We start from the raw sequence: 19,904 nt of genomic DNA, 5'->3' as shown, positions 1-19,904 counted from the left end.
AAATTATTTCGTAGTTGAAAATGTATAAAATGCTCAATTTTTTTAACTAAAGATTGAATATTTAAAACAACGTTTCTCATAAGTAGCTAATATTGTAATCAGAAACTAAAATAATGACACAGTTTTTATTATAGGCATCTATAATATTATAGCTATATAAGTTAAAATTTAAATGGAATTTTATATTGGAATGAAGAATAACGATGTTAGCATTATTTCGTTGTAATTATATTCTTCGTGGGGGCGTATACAATTTTTAAATTTTAAGCTATTTTACGTATTCGTACCATGAAGTATGAACCTATTCTAAATTAAAATTGTACTTATTAAGTAACTTACTAACTATTAGTTACAGTATATTTCAATCCTAAAAATAGGCTATTGTGATATATTTATCACGGCGTCGAGATCGGGCAACTGAAGATACACCATCGCGGTAGGTGCATTTTTTCCAACGTAGGACAAAAATACAAAATCTAACTATATATTATAGCACAAATGCAACAACCCGCACAATCTCCCGAGTGGTCACGTCATGGGCACGAGATTTGGGGGAGGTAGGCTAGAGCCCTATTATAGTAATATTGAATCAACTTAAAACAATTTTGGAAACGTTTGAGAATTGTGGGGGGGGGATTAACCCATTATATCCCCTTTTATTTATGCCTATGTATAGCGTGGTGCATAGTATTATTTTGTCTTAAGACAAAATAATTAATGATAAAAATATTAACAGATTGAAAAATTCTGAATGCCATTGTTTACTAATTATTTCATAGGACCATCATTCCAAAGGATATTTCAATACGGTATTATCATATCTATGGATTACAATTTACAGCTGCTTATAAATTATTATGACATCATAATTACATGTATAATAGCGAGTCCAACAGCATATTTATTTTTTCTGTAAATGCTTAGACATGCAGACATGGAGTAGAGGTAATATGATGTGTAAAATATCAGAAATTCAGAACAGACTTCAAACATCTATAAAAGTATATATAATTATTAATTTTACATTTTTACATAAAAATTTTATAACTACAATATTATATTGATCATAAGTTATTTTTAACAAACAGTCAATCATCGTTCACAGTTAAATTGATCATCAGAAAAATAAATTATAATCAATGTATAATCGTGTACATCAACTATTCAAAATTAGTACATTTATTTATTTGTTAACTATTTCAATTTTACTTATAAGTAATAAAATCAACAATACAAAAATCAAAAAGATCAACTATAGTAATTTTGATCGTAAAGTTTATAATAATTAAGATTTTTTCGGAGAGCTTTTAAAACATACATTTGTTGGAATAGTCTTCTGATTTGTACGGCCAGTACGTTTTGATGGGCTCACTTTTTTTTTTCTAGAACTGTCATCTTCGGAAACTAAATCATTTAAATACAAGTAGATGATTAAATATTGATAATTTGATATGCTTACTGATTAGATACAATTACTTGGGAGTTTAGACATTTACCGAGACTACTGGATCTTACTGGGGTACAATTCCTACGAACTGATCTAGCTCGTTTAGTTGTTGATGTAGGTGTTCCTAAAATAAGTGGTAAATTATTAAACAAATATTTTGACAAATTATAATTTATCTTATTTACTTGGAGATGGTTTTGTAGGTGAATCATCAATTGTCGTTTCACTGCCAGTTTCTTCGTGGACAAAACTACTCTGTAGACATTTGATAATTGAACAAACAATTAATATATATATTATTATTCATACATAATACATTTTTATTTATATTATAATACAAATTTACCTCACTATGAGGACTTAATATAAAATCATCAATAGTTGATACATCTTCAGTCTTTTTCACTTTAGGAGAAATTTCAATTTTATTAACATCTATTTTTCGTTTCCGATCTTTTTCTTTGAATCCTTCAGCTCTTGTTTCTTCTAGTTGTCTCCTCTCTTCTTGTTTTTGACGATCTGAAGAAGTTTTTATTAGTATTTAAAATTTACATAAAATTACTTTCTTATTCTTACATTTGCTTTCAATTTCATCATCATCTAAAAGTAATGAGACAACTTCTTTTGGTTTTAGGGTATCAGGTTTTAGATTTCCACCACTAATTACCATTCTTTGTATCTATTAACAGTTTTAGAAAAAGATTTGTTAGTATAATTATTTATCTATTTCATAAAAAAAGTATTAATAGTAGTATTAATAAATATTAATAATTTTGCATACTTCACTTTTTTCTTTTGCTCTTTGTAATATTCGTTCTTCAATAGAGTTCTGGGTTATTAGTCTATACACGGTAACCTAGAGTAACATAATATAACACATTTTATGTCATTATTTTTTTTATTTTTTATTAATTAATCCACGGCAACTTAGACCATTGGGTGATTTTTAACTGTGGGGGAGGGTACTGTAAATTTTAAACACGTGTGTTTGATAGTTTGGCAGATATTTAGTGGGCACTCATAGGTATCTGTCATTCTCGGGCGGGGGAAGGCGGCACTTCTTTCTGGACACCGTGACTTGCCCGAAGAAAAATGCAACCCGCGGCCGGATTCGAACCGGCGTCAGTGTGCGTCGCAACCGACGCCTTAATCCGCTCGGCCACTACGTCCCCCATATGTCATTTTTATTATAAGTTATTATTATTCAATATAGACTTATGTATATGGCTAACCTGTTTAGTTTGACCAAGCCTGTGAGCTCGATCCATTGCTTGTTGATCAACAGTAGGATTCCAATCACTATCATAAAATATAACAGTATCTGCAGCAGTCAAATTTATTCCAAGTCCTCCAGCTCTTGTGCTCAATAAAAATACGAAAATATCAGATCTAAATAGTGACAAAAAATTGTAATCAACATAATTATTTAAATTTAAAATTTAATAAGTATTTTATGCAAAGTAAAGTAAATAGTGAGAATTTTTGTAATAGAAAAAAAAAACGATAATAATAATATATAAATGTTGACTAGTAAGTACTAAATAGTATTTACCGATTTTGAAAGTCAGCAACCATGTCTCTTCTTTCGGATATTTTGGATGAACCATCAAGTCTCATATACCTCAATTTTTTATACCACATGTATTCCTATAAAGCACATAATTATGTATGAATAAAATAATAAACAAAAATCAAATTCTTTAAATTACCTCTAAAATATCAATCATTCTTGTCATTTGTGAGTAAATTAGAACTCGATGGTTTTCTTGTTTTAATTTTGTTAGTAAGCTGTCTAATATTTTTAATTTTCCACAGTCAGTAACCAAACTTTGTTTATCTAAAAAAAAAAATAATATTTACAGCCATTGAGTTTAGAGGACTTTAATATTCATACACTACCTGGTATGCTAATGTTGGACCATCCATTTTGAGGCTTTAAAGCATTTACGCCACCTAAATTTTCACATGACCATTGATTATGACTGAAACTTGAATGGCCATTAAATATTAAACTATAGCCTTCGGTAGAATCACAAGTTTCATGTCGTTGCCAGATATATGCAGCTGACCTACTACCAGGAACCCATAATTGACGTGCTTTTGTTGTTACTTTTGGAGAATAAAAGTATATAAATGGAGGAAGTTGTGTTGGTTTACATTCATATATTTGTGATGGTCTAGAATTGTAGTTATTCAATGATTTGTTCTCAACATAAATATTTTCCATTGTTATATTCATTTCAGAATTTGCCTAAAAATTATTAGTTTTTTAATTATGCATTTAAATTAACTACAAAGATTTATTGATTTATACTCGTTTAAGGCGATGTAATTTATGTTCCATTGTCTCATTCATATGGTGATGCAAATGAGTTGTATGAGTAATAGTACATGTGTTTACAATTGGAGTTATAAATTTAAACGGCTCTGGTACGCGTTGATCAATAAATGGCCACAATATACTGTTTTTGTCCCAACAATTTTTCTCACCAATTAAGTTATTCTTTTTTTGTTGAATCAAAATATTAAGTATTCTGGAAACAAAGAAAATTATTAGTTAGTCGTCAACCAACAGAAAGATGCATTACCTGTAAAATAGTCCACCATTTGTTATCTGAAAAAGTTCAGTTGCTGACATTTTCAAGAGTCTACTAAAGCAAAACACATTACATGTCTGTGATTTATCTATAAACATAAATGTATAATACATTTGCATTGAAACATGAATATTTTGTTTAAAAAAATGTAATATAATATAATAATTACCATTATTTTTAGGAAAACAGCTATGGTGGACTTGTTCAACATTATATATAAAAAATTTGTTAGCAAATAAATGTTGTTTACTTAAAAAGTTATATTTAACAGAGTTGTCAAAATAAATCATTTTAGGAACAATATATTCAGTAGGACGAAAAAAAAAAGGTGATCTAGCTTCTCGTCTTTCAAATAATTCTGGATGATTACAAACCTAGAAAAAAAAAGTAACTTATACTGCTAATGTTTTAATACCTATTGAAATTATAAATACTAACTTTTCTGAATTGCATCACTAAGTTCATCAAATTTGATGTCACATTGGGTGAAGATTGATAAGAACCAGCTGAATGTAATAAATCTTCAATACGAATCTTTTTTCTTAAAGCTAAAATTAAACCATTAAATAACAGATTTTTACTGATTGAAAATAAACATTTTATTACCAGAATATAACATTTTTTGGCGAGAAGTAAGTGGACAGTACATCAAGATTTCAATTTTGTCAGACAACTCATTTTCAACATCCTTTTTTATTCTACGTAACATGAATGGTTTTAAAATCAAATGCAGTCTAGATAAATGTTCTAAAACAAAATGTTTAAATAAAAATCAATTATTATCAATTATTTTATCTTACAGTTGTTTAATTATTTCAGAACTATTTACTATACGAGTAGTTGTAGTACATTGAATATAGTTGTAAATGAAGATTATGTTCTTACTTTCGTCAATGCCTGTTTTGTTTTCTGCATGACTCTCAATATCTTTAGAAAACCATTCAGTAAATTCGTCATGAGAATCAAACATTGTTGGCATAATAAAATGTAACAAGGCCCAAAGTTCAGCCATACTATTCTGTACTGGTGTACCAGTTAACAACAAACGATTACGGCATCTAAATGTTAATAATAGTTTCCAACGGACGCTACAGCAAAAATCATATTTTTAATAATTATTAATTTCTAATTTAAAGTAAAAAAAAAACTTTAATACCTGTTGGTACTTTTGATAGCTTGGGCTTCATCAAGAACCAAATATTGCCATTTAATACGATTAAAATATTTAAAATCGCTCACAATCAATTGATAACTTGTTATAACCACATGAAAACTAGCTTCTTGGGTATGTAATCCTTTTTGGTCCCAGAATTGTCTTAAAATTTTTCTTTCCTACAGAGGTGAGTAAATAAAAATAATATAAGCAAGGTGATATAATTTGACTACAGATGCTCCATGCAATTAATATTTTGGCTATTTTTTTCTACATAATTTGTTATAACTAGGGAGCAAATTAATATCTAAATGCATATTATATTTACCTAATAGAAAAAACTATTAAAATCTGATAAAATTTATATAGTTTATTTAAATCATTCTAATTAAAATAATGCCAATTTAATTTCACATATTTTGAATTTTTTTTATATAATTTTTGTATTGTATTTTTTTTTAGTTTATATTTTCAATAAAATTACACAACATTTTTATTTAAAAACGAAAAATTTCGAGTAATAACTTCCCAGTGTTTATTAAATTGCAATTATTTGCAGATAAATTAATTTTGAAGCATTATTATTTCATATCAGTAAAAATACCTGTGGATTTCCCCAATATGGGACAACTTTAAAAGCAGGAACAAATCTAGCTATTTCTTGCTGCCAATTGTGGAGTGTAGACGATGGAGATACAATTAAAAATGGCCCCCACACACCTATAATACCAAAATAATAATATTTTATTTAGTTTTTTTTCTTAATATAGTTAACTTACGATATGCTTCTGCAATATGACATAAAAATGCAATAGATTGTACAGTCTTTCCTAATCCCATTTCATCTGCTAATATTCCATTTATTCCCTACAATTAAAAATTAATATTTGCTATTGTCATTAATCAAATTATATTTAGGAAATAATATAAATAAATGTTACTTGATCATAAAGATTTGCAAGCCAATTCATTCCTTTTAGTTGATAATGTTTCAAACTTCCTTGAAATATTGTTGGCTGTGGTCTTTCTTCATTAGGGGGAGGCATATTTATTTTAAAATCAATATCATCAAATTCATTGGATTGTCGTTCATGAGCATCCAGTGCCTTTTGAGTATTTTGTAATGCTTTATCCTTATATATTTCACTAATTGTGAACATAAATACAATTAAACTATTAATGATAAAAAATATAAAGTGACGTCTTTAATATATTTTAATATATTAAAATAAGTAAAAATAATGTATTTTTCATAATTACACAATCCAATATTTATTATTATTTTATTCAACTGACTACAGTTAGTATGAGTTATAAGGTTAACCTGTTATAATTTTCAATATGCATCAATCTAGGTATTTTTTCTTCATCTAATTGGTTTAGAATTCGAAGTTGTTCTTCAGCAGAACTTTGACCAAGCTTTTTTGACATGAAGTGTGCATACAACTCTGTTTGAGTGATCAAGAAATTTAATTTCCTTTGTTGACGTTTTGCCTAAATTTATTTTATTTTTACAAATACAATGTAAAATTATTAAATAATGTATTATAAATGGGATAAGAGACAAATATTCAATAAATCAAAATTATATTTACTTCCATTAGCTCTACATCCATTTTCCTTTGTTCTTCGGCTTCTTTTTCTTGTTTTTTACGAGTCTCACGTTCATTACGATCATATCTTTTCCAATATGTTAACATTTCACGTGTTAAACGTTTTGCACGCCATACATTTTCTTTCATATTTTTTTGACTCTATACATACAATAATTTCAATGTTAACCCGAGAAAGTTAAAAGACCAGCGGACACATCTCATTGAATTGTTCATTATGTCACCTATTGAAGAGGTAAGGATGGTAATAAATAATTAATTACTTGAATAGCTTTTTGGCGCAGATGCTTCATACAGGACTGAGCAGTACGGCGACAAGTTATTAATATTTCTTTATGATTGTTATTTTTCATTCTATGTGTCTATAAATATTTAAAATATATATTAATATATATTTTCTATAAAAATATAATTTATAATATAATTATCTTTTACTTTTCCCATTTCTTTTTTTGCCATATGTAACCATAACTTCTTTCTCTTCATAAATATAACTTGAGCTGTTTTTGCTTCCAAGAGCGCTTTTTTTTTTTCAAGTTTTAATGTTTTGGCAGTAGGACTTAATGACCGCGTTTTCCTTTTTGCTAGTTTTTTTTCACTGTCAGAATTCTGTCAATAGAAATTGATATATTGTATAATCAGTAATAAGTAAATATGTAATTTATTTAAGATACCTTGTGTTTATGTTTAACAGTAGTAGGTTTTGCCTTCTGAATAGGTTTTTTTTCGGTTCTGGTTTGATACTTATCAAAATTAGACAGTAAACCAGAACTATAATACCGACACCGATTTTTCTGTAAAAAAAAATAATCTATGACACAAAAACAAGGTTTGACACTATTCGAAATAATAAAATACTAGTAAACATTTTGTTTATTAACTTAATTAAAAGTATAATAAATTATTTCAACAATTCAAATATTGGGATTTGACAAAACCTTAATTCATAAATATCAATTAAAGGTGAATATCAATGATCAGTTGCAAGACCACTCCTGGATGTGTTAGCCTCAAGACCCAACAATCCTTATTTTCTCCACAATTTATCACATCTACACTATTACTTAGCTAATGAAAACTACAACCAATGATCCCACTTGTTCGATCTAATTTAAGAAAATCATGTAATCTAGATATATAATTAACTCGTATACTCAGTAATAATCTATTGCATATTGGTCTTGTGTTTTTTATATAAATAATGACAATCAAAACCTAACAGATGTAAATATAATAGAAAAATAAATGAAAATTTTTTTTTTTTTGTCAAATCCTAATATTAAATGAAAATAGATAAATTTTTACTAATAAAATTAATAAAAGTTTTCAATAAAAATACAAATTGACAAAATAATTTATAAAAATATTTGCATCAAATAATTTACATTTTTAGCAGAAAGGAATTGTTTTTGATATTTTTTTTTGTATAAGTGTAGCTGTATCATGATTTGTAGATCTTCTTCTGTTACTACATCGTCAGGATCATCTGAATCATCGTTATCCACGAGAAGATTTTGTAGCCATAAACGGTCATCACCAACATTTGATAAATTGTAATAACGAGAACGGTCAGCAGCAAGTTCTAAAATTAATAAAGTAATAATTATTTAACTAATAAAAATCTTTAATATGTTCAATAATTGATTTCTGTTCTACTTAATGAAAAGATATGTGGGTTTTTTTTCCCCTAAGAAATGTATTAGTTTGTAGCTTTTTTTCCTTGGCGGTTAATAGGAGAGTAAATCTCCAATCTTAATATTTTCTGGGTATGAAACATAGTGGATTTGGAAAGAGTAAACAGAAAACTTACCTTCTGATGTTTCAAGATCACTGAAATCACCATCTAAATCTGTATCACTTGAATCCTCTCTGAAAATACAATATAAATAAGTTATTACAAGGTATAAACATAAGACCTTTAGATTTCAACAATTTATAGTTAAATATTATACCGGCCACAGAATAAATTAAATTTATTATGAGCTCCGACTATAAATATAACTAAGGTCTAAGTTTGTAACAACAACACAATATAATGCATAGGTACTACCATTCACAATACAAAGTACAAAATTAAATTTTAAAGAAATTACCCAAGAGGTGTTTTGAAAATGTTTTCCACATGATTCAAATAGGGTTCAATATTTATAGCTTGTATAATCTGTTGGTAATGTAGCGGTAAAGCTATTTCGTTGTTATTCATTTCACCATTCATTATTACAAATTGTATTTAAAAAATCGTTTAAAATTGTTCATGAAAACTACAAACAATCAGGTTCAGTTAAATTATTAAGAATGAATAATACATATTATTTTAACGAAATCTAAAACTAAAAATTGAGTGAAACCCTTAGAAACATTATAAAATTATTTCAAGATTATTTCAGTTTCACACAAGACTTATCAGTTATCAATATAACATTTATGAAAAATGTAAACAAAATATTGATGAACAGAATACCAAACTACTGATATTATTAACAGGTTCGACAATTGAATAAATCGAAATTATTTGCCACACATTTATTATTGACATATAAAATTTTTAATCAATAATATTTATTATTTATATAATTATATAATATTGTTGTTCACATTTATAAAAATATAGCCATATTATTATAGATTCTGTAAAAGCACGACAGAACTTCCTGAAACCGCCACGAGAGTACGGTACGATAGGTAGTACTTAGAGCCTAGAGGATAGTACTCGTAGTAGCTGTAGTAGGTACCGTCAGTGGCGTAATAAGGGAGGTTAAGTACAAATTAGATATTTGTATATAAATAATAAATTTATTAGAGGGAAAAGTACCAATGGGAGGGGAGGAGTTGAACTCCCAAAACCCCCATGGCTACACAGCTGCACCACTAGGTACCGTACGAATTCATCATAAATCTTGTAGCTTGAACCGATTTAATTGGCTACACGATTTAGATAAATTAGATGAGATTGTTTAGTTCAAATTATAATAAATTACCGTATTTATAGCAAATTAAAACAGGCACTAAAATACGAAATGTTTTTTAAAATATTAATGAAGCAATATACGTTTAGAAAAAAAAATTATGATAAATAATGTCAAGTTTTTACTTCCATAAAATAAACGTAGGTACCTATAATGAATCTAGGAAAAAAATTGCCGGAAAAATATTACTGGAATAAAAAAGGTAGACAAACATAAACACAATAGCAATCTTGTATCAAATATGATACAATTTCTAAGCCCCCCCCCCCCCCCCCAAAAAAATGTCCATAGCCCCCCCAAACATTTCCTACATTTTGTTTTAAGCTTATTCAATATTATCAAAGTAAGGCCCTATTAGCCCCCCCAAAACTCAAACGCTATTTGCGCCTGTGCCACATTGTTTATGGAAAAGGAGTAGGGAGTACTAAGGTTAATGGTAAGTTACATATTTACATGTGACAATTAACTTTTATACCTAGGAACAAGGTTATAGTAAAAATAAATAATAAAATATTTATTTATTAGTAAATTTTTTACAAACTAATATTAATATAATAATTTAATAGGTATACAAGTCATTTTAAAATAATAGTTATGAATTTATTATGATAATGATAATGCATAATTAATAATTATATATAATATATATCTAATACATATTATAATATTATTTTTAAATTATTTTTTTCTAGGACTTTTTTACGTTTAGTCTGATTTTTTTACCGTTTACCTTCAGAAATCATGTCTACGCCACTGAGGTTTAGTATATCTACCTACTAAGAAATGATGTTTGACATTTTTTTAAAAAAATAGGTTTATCATTTACTATTCATGTATATATTTCATAGACCTTATACTCGTAGATTATAAGGTCTATGATGTATTTTGACTTTTATACTTATTCATCTAACGTAGGTATTTTATTTTTCTTGAATTTTAGCAACTATTTATACAGTTTGCACTGTATTAAAACAAAATTTTTTTTATAACGTTATGTTTTTGTTATGGCCAATATATCTATAGGCAATACGCCACAACGCGACGTATTATTTTATTTTGTCCAACTATTTTCTTTCTATTACAGTTATTACTTGTTGATAAGTTATAATTTTTTTTTTGCATATTTTAGATTTTTATGTGCAGATTTATTGATTTTAACTTCTATAACTTCTGAGCCCGATCTTTGATTTTTACGTACCAAAATAGGTACATACTCCGAAAAATGTTATGCTATTTTTATAAAATATTCGTTGTTCATCAGCTATAATCTATACCTAGGTGGCCAGGTCCCATAAGAGAAAAAAACTTTTAGCTCTATCATACTAGAGAGCTTATATAAGCTCTCTATATCATAATAATATGCACAGGTAGAACCTTCAACCTAGAGAGCCTTGATATTTATGTATCCTATATCCACAAAGGTATCAAAGCTCTCTATACACTGGTTTTGGCTATCTCTTTCTAACCACTACTAAGCACTAATACAGTAATACACTGTATAGGTCACTAGGCAACGTCTGGTGGGGGGGGACGCGTTGCAGTCCACATGGTATTAATAAATAATATTTTGGCCAAGGTGGCAAGGAGTATCAAGAAATAATAATGCGTTACGCATGCGCAGATGTAGTATCATAATATCCCATAATAAGTGGCTATAGCCTATAAGTTATAACCTGTATTTCTACTAGGATCTAGTTACTGTAGTTAGGCGCGCGCTGAATGCTGACACATGTTGCGTGTTATCACTTATCAGTATTCGGTATTCTAAATGTTATTTTCTCATTACCTCAAAGGCTAATGCATGATTGTTACAAATTTTTAAATTTAAATTTTTAAATTACGTGCCAACAGTCAATTACAGTAGTTCAGTCTACACTCTACAATCAAAGGAACAAAGTTTCCCTGGACAAAAGTACGATCATTGTTACTAGATGTATATTATTATTTATCATATTAGAATGTAGGTGATTTGCGGAGTAGTTTGTGAGATTAAAGATTAATAAAATAATAGTAAATCAAAAACATTATTAAAACATTAAAATTGATAAACAATGTTTAAAAGAGGATTCATATTATAATACTTTAATCCTTACTACAGAGTAGTAAGGATTTGTTATTACCTTTGTATTCTATTTATATTCAAACATTAGTTCTAATAGATAATCTATTAATTTATATAAACGTTTTACATTTTTAAATAAATATTTGATTTTGTGTTTTAGATGACAAATTATTCTAAAGAAACCATGAGCTGGAGCTGTTTAAATACTAAAGAAGATTTATTCAAAAAATTTACTGGATGCGTTGATTATGATGTTATTGAATTGCTGATAGAAAACAGAAATAATGATTGTAAGATTTAAATGTTGCCTTTTTAAACATTATTGTAATTTGTTTAAATCATGTTTAGGTAATTGTATTGTGTACTAACGTGTTACGTATTTACATATCTGTTAGAGTGTTGTCATGTAGATTTAATGATTCGTTAAATTTGTTTTATAAATCAATTTGTATTTATTAAGGACTTTGTTTTTACTTGCATTTAAGTTTCAACATTTTACCTAACTAATGTATTATGGAACAAATATCTAAAAATAGATGAAATCTGGACTTTACTTTACTAAGCAAATGAAAAACCCCAGTGTATTTATTTTTTCGTACCCATTATTTTATTTTTATAATGTACCTATGGTCTTGGGTTGAAATTGCAGAAAAGTTTTTGGTGTCCACGCTTTATAATAACCTTCAAATATAAACTAGCCTATAAGGGTTTGTCATAGAATATGAAGATTATAGTATTTCTTTCATCAAATTTCAGCTAAATTTAAATTTTTGATTTGTAAAATACTATTAATTACCTTTGTATTAAAAATTAAAATTAATTTCACTTTATTTTATTAAGTATAATTTTTATTTTTAATTAAATTATTTAAAATGGTAGACCAATTTAGTTTATATTGACATTGAATTTTAATCAGTTTTTATTTAATTATTATTTGAAATTCATTGCCATCAGTATGATACAATTTAGTTTTATAATGACTTAGTGAAGACTCATTTATTACAAATATTGTTCTCAGCAATAATAAAATATAAGATACCATATTAAAATGAAATAGTCATAAGATTTATAATAGGGTTAATAATTTTATTTTCTGAATTTTTTAATAGTGTTATTGGCATATCGTGATCTTGTTCAATTAACAAAGGTTCCTGATCCTGAACCACGCCTGCATTTATTATCCACTGAAGAGAAAAATCAATCAGCCGTAGCTTCTACTTCCAATATTCCCAAAATTAATTGGGAACGTTTATCTACAACAGAAACACCTATTAATAAAATACTATATTTAGTATCAAAACGCTTCAAAGTTTTAGTATTAATGAGAGGATGTCCAGGCAGTGGAAAATCGTATCAGGCAACTAATATTTTAAATTCGTGCTATAAAAATGCTAACATTGATGACTTTATTTTTAGTGCAGATAAGTTTTTTACGAACAAATATAATGGACAATATTGTTTTAATCGTACTAAATTATCTGAAGCACATGAATGGGCATTTCAAAAATTCCAAACAGCTATTAAGTTAGAAGTTACTCCAGTTATAGTTGACAATACAAATTGTGAAGTTTGGGAAATGGAAAACTATACTAAAGTGGCTGTAAATAATGGATATTGGATTGAAATTGTTGAACCCAATACAGAATGGGCATGGAATAAAATGGAGTTGTTCAAGAAAAATGTACATTCAGTATCTTATGATACTATAAGTTCTTTCATTCATCGATATGAACGTAATATTAACGTTGATAGTCTGTTAACTAAATTAAAATTAAAATACAATAAGAAAACCAAGCCGCCAATACAATCAAACAGTTCAAAAATGTATCAGCTTTGTGATAATCTTATAGATCAAAGAGATGTAGCTTATGAATCCCAAATTGAGATTATTGATGATTTTAAAGATCTGGTTGTTTCACAAAAACAAAAAAAAAAAAAAAAAAGCAAAAAAAAAAAATCTACTTCTGTTACCAATAATGATGAAGACGACACTTTGATTCCTACAATTGGTATAACACAAAAAGAAGAAGAAGATGATATTTCCGAAGGCAATGCATATGAAAACCTATCCCAAGACATTCTTGATATGGATGAAGAATCTTCGTTATCTGTGGAAGAAACATCAAATTATGTCAATAAATCTGTTAACACGTCTGAAAATGATTTTTTGTTTATGGATGTCCTGAATGAAATACCTAAAGAAGAGTACAGTAGCTACGTTTTTTTTGGAAGAAACAAGGATATTAATGAAGGAAATCTGAGTATTTTGAATATGCCTTCAGGAAAATTAGATAAAGGAACGACAACTGACGACCTAAAAGAAATCATACCTCAACTAAATTTAATTAAACTTTATGAACAATTTCCAGAAAATATTTCATCATTAATTATTGAATTATATGAAAAATGTGAAGGAAATATTGACTGGATTGTAGATATGTTGATAGAGTCTAGACATGATATATCGAAGCAACAATTGTGCAATTGTATTAACTATGAAGACAATTATTTTATTAAAAATGTTCAATGTCAAGACTCCATTGAACTTTTAAAACAAAGTAATGAGCAGGATAATAATTTGTTTGATTCTCCATTAAATCTACAGTCAAAAGCAGTAAATAGAATCACTGAAGAGACTGATGGTAAAAAGAAAAAACATGGTAAAAAAGTCATTGATAAAAAAATACAGAAAACATTTAAAGTTGTTGATGATGATTTAAGAAAAGATATTGAAAATAAATTTACATTTGGTGATTCGTTGTACTCGGACCATGTTTTAAAGATAAAAAAATTTAAAGAAAATCAAAATCCAATAGATAGTACTGATTTTATTTTTCCGAGATCCGAGAGTGTCGAAGAAGACCTTATGATTGAAAAAGATGATGAGGAAGACTTTGTTCAGTTAGTTATGGATAAAAGTGTACTTGCTCAATTATGTGAATATTTTGGCGATTTTTCTCCTAATTTTAGTAAGTACCTACTGTGTATATATTTTTAATTTTCAAAAAAAAAAAAATTTATATTTTAATCAAAAAATTTTGGTTCTAGATCAAAATACAGTACTAATGCCAGTGAAATTACCCGAAAAGTTAGCTGAAGAACTTTATTATTATTTGATTGCAAATACACCTTCATATGTTTGTAATCAAGATGGCATTTTACAAGGTAAATATTAAATACAGTAGAAACTCGATTAATCGTCACTGTCAGAAACCGGGACTATGACGGTTAACAGAAAATCAGCGTACATATTTTCATACAAAAATAATACGAACATACATACTGTACAAAATAATCTGTCATCCTCTTTTGTTTCTTCGAGGCTTGAGGTTTTTGAGCGGCAATGTTTTGTATTTTACGGAGAAGTAAGACCTGCGTTGCATGTGTCGTTGGAGGATAACGTTTAACGGAGGATTGAGTTAAAAGTGTAACGGTTAATGGAGTTTCTTCTGTATTTAAATATTAGAGCTCAAAAAAAATATTTTATATTTATAGTTAATTACATTATATTTTAATTATATTAAAATGTATTAGCTATGTTTTAGCAATAATCTTAGTAATTCTATAATGTATTATATATTTTTATACATAATGCCAAGGTAAAAAAAAGTAATATTATTCAAATTACTTATCAATTACTTATCATTAGGTTAATATTTAACATACAAAAAAAGGTACTTAATATTGATTATACATGGTCAGAGGCGGAAGGCGGAACCAGTGGCGTATTTAGGTTTTTGTTTTGGGAAGAGAGGATATGATTTTATTCAGTAGATTTTATCCGCCTTTAAAAACAGAGGCCTTATGTTAAGACTCCTTGCATTTTATATAAAGACTATAGGGAGGGGGGAAGGATTGATCCCCCCTGTAAATACACCATTGGGCAGAACTACATATGAGTAAAGGCGGTGTTTTTCGTAGACCTCATCATTGAAAATTCTGAATTATTTAAAATTGTTTAACAGTTAATTGTTCATAGGAATATAAAATGCTTTGCATTATTGTAACAGTTCAAGTAAATTTAGTGAAATAAGTTATTTTAGATTCTGAGCAGAGCGAGGAAGCTATTGGTTTTACAATGGTGTTTATTTTTTTTTTTTTATATCCTGTATACAAAATTTATACCAAAAGGAGTGCTTCAATGTCAACATATAGTACCTTATCTTTTAGAGAATTGGAACAAGATGGTACTTTGGAGAGATCATTTTTCGATTTTCTCAATAGTTATTTAATACCACCGAAAAAAACACCGAAAAATTACGAAAAACGTTAAAAATGGGATTTTAATTTATAACGCTTTGTTTATCACCATAGAAACGAATAAAAAATTATAATATTATAATATTAATTCAACTTACATGATAAAATAAATAATAAAAATATAAAATATCCAGACTGACAAACCGTCTCCGCTCAGAATCGTTTTTTTTATACAATGATATTATATCATTGAATTTAAGTCTAATACAATCATCCACTTGTAACCTACTGTACAGCAGAGCGACATTCACTAACCTGCTTTTTTGGTTGTATTTTGGACACAGGCCTTAATAAATGTAGTTCCGCCACTGTACATGATAATAATGGTATATTAAATATTAGTTTTCTTGTTTGGCTAATTATTAGTTGCCTTGATAGTCGATGATTTAATCGAGGTACAATATTGGACATTGGTGCATGAATAAAATAAAATACATTATGAAACTGGATAGTAACTTAACTCTTTAATTACATTAACCATAAATTATGGTTCATAATTATATGTAGTAATATGTATACTAGGAATATCAATGTGGATTAACTGAACATTTTTAATTAACAACGTTCCTATTTTAAGACATAACAAATAACAATGATAGAAGTTCTAACCACTATACATTATATTATATTAAAATATCTTTATTCTTATTTCTATATATTTATTTTTTACGAGGACGCTACCCAAGCATTTGTTGTCTCCGTCTTACACACGTACGACATAGCAACTTGTTGTTCACTAGTTTCAATAGTATGCTGTTATTTTTGATATTAGAGTGATTTGTCTTATTATAACATTTTTAGATAATAACATTATCTGTGCTTAAGTGTTGACTTTTATTTGATATTTTAATTTTCAAGCGAGATACGAGCATTTTTAATATTTCACATATTATACATATCTTACTTGAAAATGAAAATATTGAAAAATCACCAACGCTTCAGCACAGATAATATTCTTACCTAAAAGTATGATAATAGGTGAATTCACTCTGATATTAAAACTAATAACGCGCTATTGAAACTAGTGAACGGAAATTTGCTATGTCGTGCGTGTGTAAGACAGATACAACAAATACATGGGTAGCGTTTTCTTAATGATATACTTATTACTTTTGAATGATGTTTTAACAATAAAATTCCCTGTACAAAAACACTCAGCCCCTTCCCTCGATTTACTATAATACACTATATTAAAAACATTATACATCTAATAGAAATGAGACTGTTTGGTTGTTTCTACTGTTTTCAGCAATATAATTAACATACACTCATACATATAATATATTTTGTGAAATAACAATATGTATGTATATAATATATACAATGTGTCCCATGAAGAAGTGAATGACCGGTGTCATATGATAGTTAACCTTAAGTTATTAAAAGAAACCCGTTAAAGAGTGGGTCTAACTTTTAAATTCTTTTGTTATGGGCAATTCAATTTTTTTTAAACAAAACTGATTACTGAACTTAGTTTTGGTTTTATTATTTAGTATTAATTCATATTTTTTAAATTGTGATATTGTTAGATGAATCTTTGGCTAGAAGACTACAAGAAGAATCTACAGAAGAATGTTCTTCTAGTAGTTCAAATTCCAATATCGTAAGATATAATTAAAAAATTAAGACAGTCATTTTGTTGTTCAAAATGTTGTCACAATTAATGAGAATTTAAATTTGTATTTACAGGGAGAAAACACATTTTCTGCAGTTTTAAAAAAAAAATTGCTGTTGGAGAAATTTAAACACATTAATTCCACACATGTTTTAAATGTTTTGCGTGCTAAAAATTATAAATTTCATGTAATTAATTTCATTTTTTAATACATATATTATGAATTTAAACCGTAAAAAAAAATTTCTCTAGGAAGCAAATGAATTTCTAAGTGAATCATCGGGAATGGAACATTCGTTAAACCAAGATAATCCATCTGTTCAAGTAATAAATATTCATTACTCAATAATTAATAATGGTTAAAGTACATAGTTTGTATTATGTGATTATAATATGGTCACATATATTAAAATAAAATAATTTATGTTTTTTCCTATATTATACAATGTAGAAATATTATTATAGGGAAATGAAAGAAGTTGTGTTAATTGGGTAGGACATAATGCATCCAATAATGATCAAGATTATAGTAGAGTAGCTCAAGAACTTTCAATCCAGAGACAACAGCTTTTACAAAAAGCTAACCAATCGTTTAGCAAAAAAAATCCTTCAGTTACTGCTTATTATCTAGAGAAAGTAACTATACCTTAAGCATTTTTATGAAAAGTTATAGATTGCACGATTTAATTATGTTTATTGTATAGGCCGACATAGTTAAACAAAATGAAAAAGACGCTAAAACCAAAGCTCTTGTAGAAATGGTCAAACAAAATGAAAATGCCACTTCCTTAGATTTGCACAATTTAACAGTAATGCTAGTTCAATTTTCTTATTCTGAATAAATTGTTTTAAATGTCATATTTTGTTAAGGTTTCAGATGCCATTTTAGCACTAGATTTATATTTGGATACTCATATATCAAATTTGAAAAAACATAACGGAGGAAATAGAGGTAGACAACTAACCATTATTACAGGCCGTGGAAAACATAGTCCCAAGGGTATAGCTCGCATCAAACCAGTTGTTATAAAAAGACTTCAAGATAGACGTTTAATGTAAGATGGTATTTTTAAATATTATTGAACTATATAATTCAATAAAATGTATTCAAAATTAACTTTCAGGTACTTGGAACCTGAAATACCAGGGACAGTAATGGTTATTATCAAAAAGACTTCTTTGCTCAGTTCAGAATTTTAGAAATTATTAATTAGTATGTTTATTAATATTAAATTAGATACTGATTATATGTATTTAAATAGTTATAGTTAGATTTTTTTTCTTTGACCTATTTTAACTTTAATTGTTGATAAGTTATAGTTAAGTGAATAGTTTTATTTAATTTCCTAATAGTTGTAATGCTCACAACATGGATGTTATCTGTTTATCATCTTTTTTATTTTTATAAGTATTTTTACATTACAAATTATACTTATTGATATAATCTTGTTTAACATTTATTTCCTTAAAATACAGTTGTTATATTTGAATATATTTATAATAATGATTTTATATTTAGTTGTACAATTTATGTATTTCTTATACCTATATATTTAAGAGGATTTCATTCATGCGTGTGTTTCCCATTTTACAGGAGTGTAACATAGCAAATCTTACTAGAGCGTCACTATTTTATAGGGAGCCTATAAAATGTTGGAAACTAATTTCACTGAAAACAAAACTTACAAAAATAATAAACCAAAAAATATTTTATTAAAAATAATTTAATAGAAATATAATTGCAATTGAATATAAATTAATTGAAAATAATTTCATAGTAAATAATAGTAAAAAAAAAAAGAAAAATTGGATTTCTAATTTTATGGAAAATAATTAGGTTGAAAAACCACACACTTTCTAAAATTATTTATGCCTATGACATTTGCACGACGTCTCAACTCTTAAGGAAGGGAATTCAGCAAATGTGGACAGATATTAAATTCTGACCTCACTATATTGGACTCATACTTCAAGCAATGGATGCTAAAAACAAATCAGAGACTTTCACGTTCCATCTCAATAATAAGTAAGCTAACTTTATACAAAAAAATCTGCTCTTAACGATCATATTGTGGATTATAATCCAACCTCCAAATACTTGGGGATTACACTAGATCACTTACTCACAAATAAAACCCACTTACCAAACGTCGTGGCATATTCCAGGGTGCCATATACTTCGCAAAGAATG

General features: G+C 27.4%; 2 protein-coding genes across 5 annotated transcripts in view; one reads left to right on the top strand and one right to left on the bottom strand.

Annotated features, from left to right (window-relative positions):
* Positions 1-19,227, top strand: part of LOC100167552 — a 41,265-nt gene extending 22,038 nt beyond the window's left edge. Inside the window, exons 1-11 of one of the 3 annotated variants that reach the window (XM_029491511.1) lie at positions 8,283-8,406; positions 11,999-12,128; positions 12,948-14,807; positions 14,887-15,003; positions 17,628-17,701; positions 17,788-17,901; positions 17,966-18,037; positions 18,179-18,349; positions 18,418-18,522; positions 18,584-18,768; positions 18,838-19,227. In XM_029491511.1, the coding sequence (XP_029347371.1) occupies positions 11,999-12,128; positions 12,948-14,807; positions 14,887-15,003; positions 17,628-17,701; positions 17,788-17,901; positions 17,966-18,037; positions 18,179-18,349; positions 18,418-18,522; positions 18,584-18,768; positions 18,838-18,913 (2,904 nt within the window). In that variant the 5' untranslated portion in view covers positions 8,283-8,406 and the 3' untranslated portion in view covers positions 18,914-19,227. Of the gene's footprint in view, positions 1-8,282; positions 8,407-11,466; positions 11,689-11,998; positions 12,129-12,947; positions 14,808-14,886; positions 15,004-17,627; positions 17,702-17,787; positions 17,902-17,965; positions 18,038-18,178; positions 18,350-18,417; positions 18,523-18,583; positions 18,769-18,837 lie in introns of those variants that run through there. The other 2 variants (XM_001943975.5, XM_003246467.3) reach the window with 2 other exon arrangements.
* On the bottom strand, positions 800-9,214 carry LOC100169608 (chromatin-remodeling ATPase INO80). 2 transcript variants are annotated; one of them, XM_001943919.4, is made up of 28 exons: positions 8,904-9,214; positions 8,621-8,679; positions 8,196-8,392; positions 7,485-7,604; positions 7,246-7,419; positions 7,074-7,172; positions 6,793-6,951; positions 6,522-6,691; positions 6,139-6,343; positions 5,977-6,064; positions 5,802-5,917; positions 5,201-5,376; positions 4,930-5,132; positions 4,651-4,791; positions 4,483-4,592; positions 4,214-4,418; positions 4,036-4,132; positions 3,762-3,981; positions 3,347-3,698; positions 3,157-3,284; positions 3,000-3,094; positions 2,680-2,836; positions 2,229-2,303; positions 2,024-2,126; positions 1,794-1,966; positions 1,633-1,702; positions 1,497-1,571; positions 800-1,404 (listed from the first exon to the last, which is right to left on the bottom strand). In XM_001943919.4, the coding sequence occupies exons 1-28, from the start codon at positions 9,023-9,025 to the stop codon at positions 1,286-1,288; spliced, it is 4,008 nt and encodes a 1,335-aa protein (XP_001943954.1). In that variant the 5' UTR covers positions 9,026-9,214; the 3' UTR covers positions 800-1,285. The 2 variants fall into 2 exon arrangements, with proteins under 2 accessions (XP_001943954.1, XP_003246514.1); XM_003246466.2 differs by having other exon boundaries at positions 1,347-1,404; positions 1,477-1,571.
* Positions 19,228-19,904: the final 677 nt, after the last annotated feature.

Source organism: Acyrthosiphon pisum, chromosome A3, assembly GCF_005508785.2.
Source record: "Acyrthosiphon pisum isolate AL4f chromosome A3, pea_aphid_22Mar2018_4r6ur, whole genome shotgun sequence".
NCBI classification, from domain to species: Eukaryota; Metazoa; Arthropoda; class Insecta; order Hemiptera; family Aphididae; genus Acyrthosiphon; species Acyrthosiphon pisum.
The sequence above is the reverse complement of the archived record's forward strand: the minus strand, read 5'-3'. Positions and strand labels throughout refer to the sequence as shown.